At 43.5% G+C, this 14824-nt stretch overlaps 1 protein-coding gene across 1 annotated transcript in view; it reads left to right on the top strand.

The window, feature by feature from the left end:
• LOC148435717 (uncharacterized) overlaps positions 1-13358 on the top strand; it is a 28687-nt gene extending 15329 nt beyond the window's left edge. Inside the window, exons 3-4 of the mRNA XM_088465591.1 lie at positions 7733-7917; positions 12702-13358. Of these exons, the coding sequence (XP_088321717.1) occupies positions 7733-7917; positions 12702-13009 (493 nt within the window). The 3' untranslated portion in view covers positions 13010-13358. The remainder of the gene's footprint in view (positions 1-7732; positions 7918-12701) is intronic.
• Positions 13359-14824: the final 1466 nt, after the last annotated feature.

Raw genomic sequence — 14824 nt, forward strand, 5'->3', positions numbered from 1 at the left:
CAATTCCTTTAAAAATTGGAATACTACCAGGCTCAGTCCTAGGTCCTCTGCTCTTCTCTATCTATACCACATCTCATGGAGAAATAAAAGTTCATTTGGCTTTCAGGACCATCTCTATGCAGATTATATCCAAATGTACTTATCCTCACCAGCTCTTTCACCAACTGTGTTGGCTCATGTCACTGACTGCCTCTGTAATTTTTTCTTTGATGTTCTCTCGCCACCTCAATCTTGGGGACCTATGTATTAATAATCGCGGTACTGCCACGATTATTAACCAGGGATCGTAAAATACTCGTATAGCGCGTTTTTACGCACTACAGGCTGTTGGGGACCCAATTTTAAAAACTAAGTGGGTCCTGCAGAACCCGGTGTGTGCAGCGCCACCGCAGCTAATAGTCGCCGGCGGCGTCTTCACAACCAACCAGCCGGCGGCGTTTCCTCATCTAGTCCCCACCCCTCCGGTCCTCATCCAATCTCCAGGCAGCTCCGACCAGCAAGACACCGGGACTGCCAGGCTCAGCCCACTCCCCTGGTGCAGCAGTGAAGTAGCACCTCCACCCTAGCCAATCCCTCGCTACCTGTTTCCCCAGTCAATCACTGCCTTATGGTGTGTACACACGTAGCGATATAAATGAGCGATTTGGACGTTATTGTTCATATCGTTATCGTTCAAATCGATCATTTTTTGGTCCCTATCAACTTGCCATCGACCAGCGATGTGCGGCCACGTATGGACGATGGCGATATCATCCATTGGCCGTGCATGCAGGTCAACTTGCTCGATATCGAGCAGGTTACTATAGGGACCCGTCACTATAGTTGTCGGTAAGTTGGTGGTGTGCTAGATGATCGATATCGATCATCCAGCAGACCAGGGAGGCTGCAGGATGATCAGCCAGCGATATCGTATCGCTGGCTGATCGCTACGTGTGTATGCACCATATGTCTCTTCAGCCAATTGCAGCCTGCAGTGTCTTCCTCCCCCTCTCTAAGCCCGCCAGTGCAGCGCCTTAATCTGCTGAGGACTCTTTCCTTCAGCTCAGGTCAGCACCATGTACCGCAGAGATTGACCAGCACACCCAGTGCAGCCACCCTCCTCCTCCACAAATGTAAGCGCTGCTCTCTGTTACTGCCCCATGATGTGTGCTTTGTGTATGGGCAGCGAACCACCGTGACACCCCATGCCTGCCTACACTCCCCTGTCTGGCATCTGTGCCCGGAGAGACATTTAGGCTTATGGCTGTGACACTGTATGGTAGGGATGTGTAGAAGTGTGTCTCCCCCTGCAGTAGTGTGTGTCCCCTATGCCTGCAGTGTAGTGCTGCAGGCCTTAGAGAAGTTATTATTATTGTACTGCCAATAGTACTGTGCTTAACTCCCTTTTTGCCCCAGCTGTTATCTACTCTTACCTCCTTCCTACCCCCAGTACTGCCTGTCCCTAAGCACCTGCTTGCCCCAGCTGTTATCTATCCTTACCCCTCCCCCCAGTACTGCCCCAGCTGCTATCTACCCTTACCCCTAAGCTAACCCCATCCTTGCCCCCAGTCCTGCCCCAGATGCTATCTACCCTTGCCCCCACCCTATCCCCAGTACTGCCTGCCCCTAACTCTATCCTTTCCCCCAGTACTGTCCTAGCTGCTATCTACCTCCTCCCTACCCCCACAGTACTGTCCCCAGTACTGCCTGCCCCTAACCCCCTCTCCAATACTGCCCCAACTGATTTCTACCCTTACCCCACTACCCCTATCTGCCCCTAACTCTATCCTTGCCCCCCAGCACTTTCCCAACTGCTGTCTGCACTTACCTCCTGCCTGCCCTTACCCCCCACTTCTCCCTGCCTCAATCTCCAGCTCTACCCCAACTACTGCTTTCCCTTAACCCCCTCTACCCCAACTGCTACCTACCCCAGCATTGTACCATAATATGTGATGGGACCCAGAAAAAGTTGAATAGGATCCCAATTTTAAAAGTGAGGGGACCCTCAAATTTTTTCGCTCAGCGCGATCACTGATTAACGATCCAACTTGCCAGGAATATTTACATTTTTATTATGTACTACCGGGAACTCGCAGGGACAGCGGTTTCGGTAACCGCTGTCCCAATGAGTTATATCCCCGGCATTTCAGAGAAGTCTTTCATGGGGACTGCGATCTGAAGTGCTAATTAGAACTTATATATTTCTGTGAAATCTCCTGCAATGTGCCATTAGTACATATGATCGATACATAAAATTATGCAGACACTGCAGTTTCTGCATAATTTTATGTAAAGAATGGCTTGATACATAGGCCCCTTAGTCTCTCAGAAATGTAGTTAATATTCCCACCAGTCAACAAAAGCAATGAACGCTACTCCTCAAGTCTGCTACCTAGGTGTCATCCTTGACTCGGAACTGTCCTTTATATCCAACATTAAATTGGTTTCCAAATCCTGTTACATACATCTAGGAAATATTTCCAGAATACTTTAATTCATTCTATCATTTTCTACCACATTGACTGTTGCTATAGCCTCCTTACTGATCTTCTCATAACCAGACTTTAACCCAACAAACTAGATGGCTTTTCTTTGCAAAACGCTCTGCTGTTCCACTGTCAATCCATTGGTTGACTGTATCTTATCAAATCTAAAATATTTTTGCTAACACACACTTCACCAACATACATCGCTTCACTTCAAAATAGCACCCAGCTGAACTTTCCGCTCTGCCCAAGATCTGTGTCTCTCATCCATCCTCATCACCTGCTCCCATTCACTGTTACAGGACTTCTGTCATGCCTCACCCACTCTGGAATGCTCTCCCTCGCACAAGACTGCCATCTAGTCCCAAACTTTCAAGTGTTCTCTGAAATTCACCTCTTCAGGCAAGCTTATCAAATTCCAGAACCACCTACATAATCTCTGTAAACTATTTTACCCAACTAGCTCCCCTTTATACTGTCCACGCATAACTTTACATATGTTCTATTTCTACACTCACACAACCCACTGCCCCCAGGCCGGCATTGCTGTTTGACTGGATCATGTAGCCCACCAAGAATTTTTGCAATCTGGCTGGACCATTTGTAATATGTAGCACTTAGCCTCATGTATCAAATTCCTATTTCCCTATAGATTGCAAGCAAGCCTCTCTTAACTCTGTCTGTCTGTCGTTACCCAGTCTTGCTTCATTACTGTTTTGTTCCTAATTGTAAAGCGCAATGGAATATGCTTGCCCTATAACTGTTAATAAATAAAATCACTGAATCTTCCTCATTGTCTTTCAGATGGCTTATTTTCTGAATGTCAATGCCCAGCAGTTTTATAAGCCTAGGAAAACATTGGTTTACGTATGTACAGTATTACACGCTTGTACACTATATCATAGACTTTATCCTAGATTAACCATATGAGAACATTCAGATCTAATAACATTGTTATCCCAGGGTAAAGTTTATGAGGCACGGGGCATATGTGTATTTAGATATGTAAACAAATGTTCTCAAAGGCATATGAACTACTGCTTTTTGAGGCACAATGTCTTGCTTTAAAATGTATTTTTGTTTGTTATATTTTCATATAATAAAATAATTGTTCTAATTTCTTACAAAATGTTGGTAGTTTCGCATTTACACTCATTTCCAGCCAAACCTACAGTTCCACAGAATTAGGTGCAGGCTGATTTTGCAGGGTGGGGTATAAAAGGTCGACATTGTATAGGTCGGAACAAAATGGTCGCAGGACAATATGTCCACAGGGACAAAAGGTCGACGGGGACAAATGGTTGACACACATGTTTTTGTATTTTAAACCTAAACCTAACCGTCCCCCTGGTACCTAACCCACCCTAAAGTGCTTAAACCTAACCGTAGCCTAAACCTAATCCTAACCCTAACCTTTAAAAATGTGGAAATAAAAGTGTTTATTTTTTTTGTGTCAACCTGTTGTGACTGTCGACCTTATTTACCTGTCAACCTATTGACTCTCGACCATCTAGTGTCAACCTATACATTGTTGACCTTTTGTCTGTTGACCCTTCGTTCTCAAATATGTAATGCTGATGTATATTAAAATAAAATTTGTAGTCTTCATTTTTGCACGTTTGTAAATAACCCTTTCTTTAATTTCTCAACCACCTCTCCACTACCACCTCTCCACTTCTAGTCTTAGTTCACACCTTTTAAACATTCATCTTCTGCAGTCATATGACTATGTAGGAAGTGATGCAGTGATAGGTAAGCACTCCCTGCAGTAAAAGATAGCGGTGCAGCCTTTTATAACTGTATTGCTGTTTAAAACTGTCCGCTAGCAAACAATGGGCCTGATTCAGACCCACTCGCGAGCGGCTGTCCGCTCGCAAGTGGGTCGATGGTCTGCACTGAGCATGCGCACGACGGAGGGAGCTCCGTCGTGCGCATGCGCCAGACACGACGAGCGAAGGACTTTCCTTCGCTCGTTGTGTCCGATCAAAGGGGGCGTGCTGTCAATGTTGATTGACAGCACGCCCCCTTTGGTGGGCGTGCCGGGGGCATGCCTCCCTGACGGGGGCGTTCCCACGGGAACGCCTCCCGTCAGAAGCCGGCCCACTGACATCACTAGTGATGTCAGTGGGAGTGATTTTGGCTCTGATAGAGCCAAAATCACTCCGGAGCTTGCGGTTGAAAACCTCAACCGCAGGCTCCGGCTCGCAATTTCGATGGTCGCGATGGTCACGACCATCGCGGCCATCAAAATGCACGCTCGTATAGCCTGTGGGTGGTGACCCACAGCTATACGAGCGTCCAGGAGGACGCTCCATGAAAATGGAGCCCGGCCCTCATGCAGAGCGTGCGCTCTGCTCAGAGCGTACGGCTCTGAATGAGGGCCAATGTCAGTAAAGCTTGTTTGATCCTGGAAGGGTGCCATAAACCCAACTGGTCAGTTCCTAGCATCTCTTTTGTAGCACATAGTGCAAAGTAAGCACTAAGCGCTGCGTCCTGATGTTTACTATGAATCCTGTGACAACACATGGGCTTCCCTCAGCAAAGTGCAGTCCCAAAGTAATTAAAAGAAACTGCTTTCAAATATTTTCTGCCATATTAGATCAAATTTGTATGACAAAAGTCCATGAAAGATGACGTTTTGCCTCTTTCTGAGACCCGATTTTTGCCAGGGAAAATCAGAAGTTGGCGGGAAAATCAGAACTAACCCGAGCCTGCACATCCCTAGTTTTATTCTGATCACTGTGCCTAAAGCCATGTATCCACTTGCTGATATAAATGAGCGATTGAATGATAACGACATCGTTAACGTTCAGTTGCTCATTAATCGTGCGCTATAATGCCGGAAACGACCAGCGATGCTAGTGGAATGTCTAGTGTGAATGTTCCATCAGAACTTCTAACAGCCATGTACAAACAGACACCTGTGAAAGATACATGCTGCATGACTGTATTGTAATTCGCTCACATGCATGCTGCATGACTGCAATTTTTACTATGCATGCATGTGAATTAATTACAATATACATGTAATTCATAGGATATATTATTTGCTTGGCTGATCTAGTAATCCAACCCACACCAAAATAACTTGCTGATCATTTCTTACATTACACATTTGCTGAATGAGTTAATAAGGCATGGTGCACAAGATTTGAATAACCCTAATCCTGGGACATTTGGGTGATCCCGGTTACCTGTAATCCAGCAAAAATACGTTGGTGTTTAACATTAAATGCAATTTTTCTACAACACTATTGGCTAACAGAAAATAATTGTAAACAAACTTCTTCTCGTCTCCCCAAAGCAAAGTAACAGAGCTTATATTTATTTTTATACTGCTATAATTCTCCATAATCTGTCTCCTGCCTATGTATTTATATATGGATGCCGCTAACTTAATCAGAAAATACCAGGAAGCAATGGATGATATGGGTTAAAAAAAAAAATCAGATAGTGACCAATTCATAGTGGTAGCAAGAGTATGTATTTTAATATAAATAAATATCTATCTCAGAATGTATTGACCTAGAAATGTATAGCATAGACATACTGTACATGAGGTTATGCCATCACGACGTCAAATCTTTTTTTTTTTTTATCCATTCTTGAACTTCTTCATCCTCTCTGTCTACACGTTTCCATTATTTGAGGTGTTTTCTAAAAAAAAATGTAAATTATCATTAGTTACGTTTAACACTGGACATTTTTGACCCCTTCACTTCAGCATTTATTGGGAATACATATCCATGCTCTGTATTGGAGAATAACTAAAGCCAGTTTAGAATTTAATATGAAATAAAGCCTGGGCATTACTGTGCCAACTGCCTGAATATGATTTGTGCTTATGTTCAGCTTAATATTTCCAGTATGCAAGAGGGTAACACTTCTCTATTTTGCTTTTCTCTGAAGCAGTGCAGAGACCACATTGAGAGTGATGATCTTAAAATCATCTAGATAACTGAAATACTCTGTACAGATTGGTGGAGTCACTCATAGGAGCATATTGTAATATGTCACAGCAAGCGTTACTGATAATTCTGTATGAAAGCGGGCTGCAGGCCGTCATGGTGCTGCTTGTGGCTAAAGTAATCTCTCTATATGGTCCTATTTTGCATTGCTTCTGATGTCATTGTAGTTTACAGTATACTAGTCTAACAAGACACAGAATGGTATACTGTAGTCGTTCCCAAACTTGGTCCTCAAGGCACCCTAACAATCCAGGTTTTCAGGATATCCATGCTTGAGTACAGATGTCTTGATTAGTGTGTCAGTCAATTTGACTTAATCATCTGTGCTCAAGCATAGATATCCTGAAAACTTGGATTGTTAGGGTGCCTTGAGGACTGAGGCCCTGATTCAGCTTCAGACGGAATAGCTAAGCTGCTCTAAAGCAGCTTAGCTATTCCATCTGTGCTGATATGGTAATGCAGCAGGAGGCATCACGCCACCTGCTGCATTATGTATCCGAGCTGCGTTGTCCAACGGATACTCTGCAGGCCATCGGTCGGCTAAGGTGACCCATGGGATCAGGCAGTTGCGGGGAAGAGGCCAGGAAATCTCTGTCAGCCGACGGAGATCCTGGCCTCTCCGCCAGACGGTGGCGACACTCTTCCGTTTCGGGTATCGGAGGCTGTTGCCAACCCCTCCTTGCCCCCAAACGGCAGCAGACTGTCAATCACTGACAGTCTACCAATCTACGTGCGGGCTCGCAGTCCCGTTCTGCACATGCGCAGAACAGGTCTGGCGTCTGCGCAGATTCCCGATCATCGGGAATCTGCGTTCAGCAGTGCACTAATGTGCACTGCTGAATTAGGCCCTGATTTCGGGAATCACTGGTATACAGCCTGCTCTGTGTGAACACTTCACTTTTCTCTGCAATGGTAATGTATGACCCCATTGTGAGATTAAGGGCCACATAAAAACACCTGAATTTATACAATCTTTCTCTGTGTTCTACATCTGCACTAGAGCTGCTTTCTCATTCAGCTTTCTGGAGTAATGCAGTTCTCCAATGCTTTTCTATGAACTCTGGCTTAGGTCTGTAAGCATGTTATGGCTTGCAAGCAAGGCCTACTCCCACCTTAAGAAACACTGCATTACCCAACTAATTTTTTTTGCACCATAACGTCACACATCTGCCTATATTTATTTTAACTTTGTGGCTCTGCACTGCTATGCTCTGCACAACCCTAAATGGTCTGCACAGTAAATTGCTTTGTCTAGTCTAATCATAAACTGCTCTGCCTGACATGGAGCACTCTACACAGGGGTGGCACAGAGGCTATGTATATGGAGAAGGAGGATTTGCTACAGAAAATTCTGGAACTGGAGTCTGAGAAAAGAGAAGTTGGCTCTGATCCACGGCATAGGGACCCGCTCAGAGATACCATGTCTATTACCGTCACGGAGGAGACACTACGCAGGGCACAGGAGGAAGCGTCGGCTCCACCTGGTCTGTACATCTTATCAAAATCCCTTTAAGTATCCCCCAAATAATGTCAGTCTGGTCATGTAAATATTCATCATTATGAACTCATTCATATGTCTGACTTCAAATTTAATCTGCTATAATTTAACAAATCAAACCTGTATGAATAATTCTCTGAGTGTAAAGTCTTCGACTGAAACTGCATCATAGGGAGCGATTTAATTGTTAGCGCAGGCGACTGTCAGTGATGGAGAAATTCAATTGTTGCTCTGTTTGAGCGAAAACAGGCACCGACATTTCTGCTCGCCCCCTCGACAAATGTGCGAAAAGTCAGTGGTTTGGGCACCCAAACGGTACTTTGGGCACTCTAACCATGACTTTAAGCGGGTTTAGCTGCTATACACTTCTAAACCTGGTTTATTGGCGTGATAATTAATGGGCGCCCAAAACAGTTGCTACATTAGGCGCCCAATAATTATTGCAGCACCCAAAATAATTGAATCGCCCATAGAGAGGAAAATAATCATACTTAGGGGGCTTATCCAATTAGCAGCGCTAAAGTATCGCTGCTAATTGATTGCGGCGGGGCTATCCTATTAGCCCCGAAGTACTGCCTGACGCCGACACTTACAGTGGATATTTTTCGGGACCTAATGTGTCCCAAAAAATAATCCACTATAAGTGCAGTTATTTCACCCCAAAAAATGCGAAAACACACAGGGTCCGCGATAAGCTTGCAGACCCTATGTGTTTCCGTGAGATATATATTATATATATATATATATATATACACACACACACACACACACACACACACACACACACACACACACACACACACACACGCCATAACATTAAAACCACTCACAGAGAAAGTAAATAGCACTGCCGCCTTTCAAGGGGTGGGATATAGTTGGCAGCAAATGAACACTCATTCCTGAAGTTGATGTGTTGGAAGCAAGCATAAGGATCTCAGGGAGTTTGGCAAAGGCCAAATTGTGATGGCTCAGCGACTGGTCAGACCATCTCCAAAATGGCAGGTCTTGTGGGGTGTTCCCGGTATACAGTGGTTAGTACCTACCAAAAGTGGTCTAAGGAAGGACAACTGGTGAACCGGGCGATAGGGTCATGGGCACCCAAGGCTCATTGATGCACCTGGGGAGTGAAGGCTAGCCTGTCTGGTCCTATCCCACAAATTGCTGAAAAAGTTAATGCTGGCTATGATAGAAAGGTGTAGGAACACACAGTGTATTGCAGCTTGCTGCGTAGTTGCAGACTAGTCAGAGTGCCCATGCTGACCCGTGTCCACTGCCAAAAGCGCCCAGAATAGGCACATGAGTGTCAGAACTGGACCATGTGGTAGCCGCGTTTATTTTTTACATCATCTGCACAACAGGATGCATTTGCGTAATTTACCTGGGAAAGAGATGGTATCAGGATGCATTATGGGAAGAAGGCAAGCTGGTGGAGGCAGTGTGATGCTCTGGGAAATGTCCTGTTGGGAATCCTTGGTCCTGACATTCATGTTAATGTTACTTGGACAAATACAACCTACCTAAACATTGGTGCAGTCAGTCCAAGTACACCCATTAATGGCAACTGGATTCCTTGATGGCAGCAGACTCTATATGTAGTATAATGCATCCTGTCACACTGCAAAAATTGTTCATGGAATGGTTTGTGGAACATGACAAAGAGTTCAACGTGTTACTTGGCCTCCAAATTCCCCAGATCTCAATCCGATCGAGCATCTGTGGGTTGTGCTAGAAAGACAAGTCCAAGCGATGGAGGCTCCACGCAGTAAATTACAGGACTTAAAGGATCTGTTGCTAACGCTTTGGTGCCAGATACCACAGGACACCTTCAGAGGTCTTGTGGAATCCAGGCCTTGATGGGTCAGCGCTGTTTTGGCAGCATGAGGGGGACCTACACAATATTAGGCGGGTGGGATTAATGTTAAGGCTGATCTGTGTGTGTGTATATGTATGTTTTTATATATATATATATGTATATATATATATATATATATATATATATATATATATAAGATAAGTGGTTTAGATCTCATTTGGTTCTTTACACCAACTTATCGTAACTTCAGTTCTGAAACCAAGGCAAATTGTAATCTATAATGGACGTCTTGCCTCATTTTCAGATCTGAACAAACCAAGTAAAATCTGCTCATCACTAAAAAAAATATAAATGTGTGTATATATATATATACATATACATACAGTGTATGTGTGTGTATATATATAAAAACTTCCCCGATGGTAGCACTTGTCGTACTAGGCAACAAAATATTACATGGGATTGCTGTGTCATATTTTGCTGCCTAGTCCAACGAGTACCGCTATTGGGGTTGTCTCGATATGTATCAGCGTGCACTACAGCCTACATATCCTTTAGGAGAGTGCTGGCTGAACGCAGGTCCGGCTCCAGGGGTCAGAGCACCCTGTGCCGGCCCTCTTCACTGCGCCCTATATTTTCCTATACCGAAAATGGGTGTGTGGCCTAATTACCATAGGCCATGCCCCATACGTGACGTTATTATTAGGCGTGCCCGCCTCCAAATAACGTCAGGCTGGGGGGAGCCTCACTAGCTGGGCTTCCCCCAGCCCCTCTCCCGTCACTGAATGTATGTCGCGCGCTGTCCCGCTTAAATCGGGATGTTGGGGAGGGGTGCGCCGTCACAGGTCGAACACCCCTAGAGCCGGCCCTGGCTGAACGGATCTGTATATATCTATAATAAAACAAAACTCAATGTGGCCTATTTATCAAGCCCAAATAAATCCTTTAGATCTCTCTCTGGTAATTCTGGTATGAACCCTGGAGCAAAGTGAGTGTGTAAGCATTTAATAAACTTTTTCGACCTCCCTGCAAAAAAATATTGATAAATTGGCCCGATACAGTATATAATTTCTTATAGCTGTGATATGTGGCAATAAAAAAACATATAATTATCAGGTCTAAGTTCAATAATTAATAATAGTAATGTGTAGTCTTGAGAAGTTCAGATACTAACATTTTAAAAATGAGCATTTAAATAAAACATTATTCCATAATAATGTCTGATGCTAATCAAAACTCTTTTTGAATACTCCCAAGTCCCAGCAGCAGCATATTTTTTCCCCAATACAATCAGAGGATGGTTCTATAGCTAAACTAGACCCAAGCATTTATTCCATCCATTGCAGGAATAAGTACATCATTAACAGTTAGTTGATACTTCGATCATATGAACTCTGTGAATGAAGACATAGATGTTATGCATTCACGAATGTGAGACAGAAGTCAAATAAGTTTCTTATCTTTTTAAACCACCAAACCAGGAAGCCCTTCTGACATAAGTATAAAGGTACATATCCACTAGCAGATGAGGTAACGACAGTACGATTACGACATCGTAATCGTACAGTTGTTCCTCATCCACTGTGTGCCTACACTGAACGATGTGATCGTTCAGTTAGGCACCCTCCCTCATCCCTGAACATGGCCAATCTGTCGATATCAGCAGATTGACCGTCATGTTCAGCCGATGATTGATGTCGGAAACGACCAGCGGGAGCGCGCATCACTGGTCGTTTCCGACATAGTGCACGATTAATGAGCGATTGAATGATTACGATGTCGTAATCGTTCAATCTCTCATATATAGCTGCTAGTGGATGTGCGCCTTTAGCTACAACCCAAAGTCTTGCTTCCTTTTGGATGCCAGATCTTGCAAATTAACTGTAGAAATACAAACTAATGATGTCATTCTCTGAGCACCAAGGGTTAAAATTACACTAATTGTGATCCAGGATTTTTGTCCTGCCCTAGGAAAAGCAGGATGCGAGAGGCCCCTACATACTGTATACCTGTATGTTACAAAGAACGGCATTTATAAAAACCTGTGCATGAATGTATGCAAATGCTGCATGTTCTCAGAGTTGTCTCTACCGACTGTCACAATGGTCATCCATTATATATATATATATATATAAGCAAACACATTACTTGGCACCGTTATGTATACCTTTTCAGAAAATGGTAACAAAATTGGGCAACAACCCTAATTCACCTAAAACACGCCCTGATCCACGAATATCATGCCCTTTTCCAGTGAGACCACACCACACCAAAATCATGTCTGTGTTGCAAAAATAATGACTATTTGGATGTACGTTACTTGTTTTATTTGCGATGTCTACAATTTCAGTTTGTAGAATAAAGATAACCATTTACATGCAGATGATGCTGCTTAGCAAAAGCAACCAGATGCATGTCCAATTGGGCATGTATGTGTGCAGCTGGATTCTTTGTGGCCTAATTAGTGGTCAGCCAATGATTGTATACAATGTCATTTACCGTCAACTAACAACGTTTTCAGCACTGCTAGTTGACACTCATTCTTGACAAAACGTGTGAAAAGGCATGGGCACCAAAAGCAATTGAATATCGCCACTCGATATCCCTTCACTTTAGATGGGAGATTTGGTATGATAAAACAATTGAATTGCCCCCCTCTAACTTCACAAGCACCCCCTGCCAGGATCGTACAGTGCTGATTTGCATTAATTAAACATTTATAAACATCACTGTATCTGTAAAAAAAAGCATTACATTTTGAATGACAAATGTCTCCAAACAACATTGGATTAGGTGCTGTTAGATGAGCAGGATTAGTGAAAGTACTGTCCAGTGATGACCACAATCTGACCACCTGCGTTTTTTATGCTGTGACGTTAAAACTTTTAAATGAAATGTATTGTTTACTGTCAGTATAGAAATAATCGTATTTACCCCTACACCAAATTCCCTTTCAGTTATGGAGTCCAAACAAGAAGAAAACAATATGGGGGAGAGAGCGGCCAGAAAGCAGGAGTGTGAAGGATGCTGCAGTGCATACGCTCGGATTTTGCAACACCTGGAGCGGAGAGCTGAAGCCGAGCAGCGTCTGCGGGAAGAGGAGCTAGCGCTGCGTCGAGAAGAACTGCAGCTACAGAGAGAGAGAGCGGCGCTGGAGAGAGAGAGGCAGGAGGCTGAGCGCAGAGAGAGGGAGAGAAGGTTTGAACTAGAAAGGGAGGAGAGGCAGGTCATATTGGAAATACTGAGAGAGAAGATGATTAAGTGACAGCGACTACTGGCTGTGCACGTCTACTACAAAAATACACTAGTGAAAGGCAGATATGCTGAGAAAGACAGGACGTGTGTGTCTGTGTAGCAGGGTCACGGATAGGGAAAGCAGGTCACACTGGTTTTAGTGAAAGGAGGGGGAGATGAGAGACTTAATGGTGGTAACAAGACAGCAAAAATTAAACACAATAAAGAGAGAAGAATTAGAAAATAAAAAAAATTGCTCAGTGAAATGGAACAGTGTGAAATAGTGTTACAGGTGTACATGCTGTAGGAATGAGGGAGAGGAGACAGAGAAAGTAACTAATGCTGGGCATACACTATACAATTATCTGTCCAATCTGGCTGGTTGGAATGAAAACCTGGTAATGCATGGGAGCAAATGACAGTCGATCATATGGTTTTAAACACTGGAAAACGGACAAAAAACTATTGTTCAAATTGGTTAAATTTGTGTGTTTTAACCAATTTGTCTGAACAACCATTGTTGTCTATTTTCCAGTGTTTGTGAGCAAATGGACGATTGTCATTTGCTCCCATACATTACCAGGTTTTCATTCCAGCCAGCCAGATTGGACAGATATCTAACAGATTATTGTATAGTGTATGCCCAGCATAAGTGATAGAACACATATGTTGTGAATGTAACTAAGAACAAAAAAGTGTCAGGGATAAAGGGACCAAGCTTTAGCTCTTAGTGCTAACAGCATGTTACCTTACCGTAAAAGAATTAAACGACAGCAAGCTGGACCCAAGAACACACCTCCCCAAAATATGTATGTATAGAATATAGTGATTTTGAAAGGGGCATATATTTCAGCCACCTCGGCTCAGGCACTGAGATGACTGGACTACACTATAAAGTTTTTTTTTAATCTGTATATAATGTACATATATTATTTTATGCGTAATAAATATATACATTGTTAAACATATATTTTCTCACAAAAATGAACCAGGAATGTCTCAGGTGCTAACAGGAAATATGTTTACGGCATGAGACACTGAGGGGTATTTTTACTAAAGTGCGATTTTTTTAGAAGTGGAGATGTTCCCCATAGCAACCAATCACATTCTACTTAACATTTAACTAGCATCTTCTAGGAGATCATGGCTAGAATCTGACTGGTTGCTATGGGAAACATCTCCACTTCTAAAAACTCTCACTTTAGTAAATTTACCCCCGACTGTCTTTCTCTTTGAATAATACATTTTTACTATTACCTAGAAGTCGAGTTGGAAACCTTGTTTCTGATGCATCATCATTAGTAGAGGTAGAGAAGGGGGTCTCATCTCACCTCGTGGCCCCAACCTGATTTATCTCCTGTAATCACTCCGCTCAGCAATACCTGACTGCAGGAAGAAGCTGAGTCTGTCACTACGATTTTCTATGCTTCTCCCTGCATCCACTGTATCCAGAGCACTGTGACTAATATGGCAGCAAAGAACGCAGGCGTGTCGTGGCCGTTTTCGGGGCATGTCACAGCCTGCATCTGCGATCCTCTGTGCAGTGAAAGTGACTACTGCGTCTCAGTACATGTGGCCATTCTGCGTGACTATGGGGCTACTCAGAAGTGTGATTATCAAAGGATCTGCAACTGATGCTGCATCTTTGTACGCAGATGCTTGGATTTGCAAAGTCAGTACATTCCTCTGCGTCTAACATTTGCATAAGCAGCTGCAATGGCATGGGCATGCATCTCTGAATCAGGCCCATAGTGAATACAGGAGGTCCTATGGAGTGGTGGGATGCTGAGGAGCTGTGGATGACAATAGAAGTTCTAAATACATATAGAGATCTTCTGTTGTCATA

This window comes from Taudactylus pleione, unplaced genomic scaffold, assembly GCF_031769625.1.
Source record: "Taudactylus pleione unplaced genomic scaffold, aTauple2 ptg002022l, whole genome shotgun sequence".
In the NCBI taxonomy this organism is placed as follows: domain Eukaryota; kingdom Metazoa; phylum Chordata; class Amphibia; order Anura; family Myobatrachidae; genus Taudactylus; species Taudactylus pleione.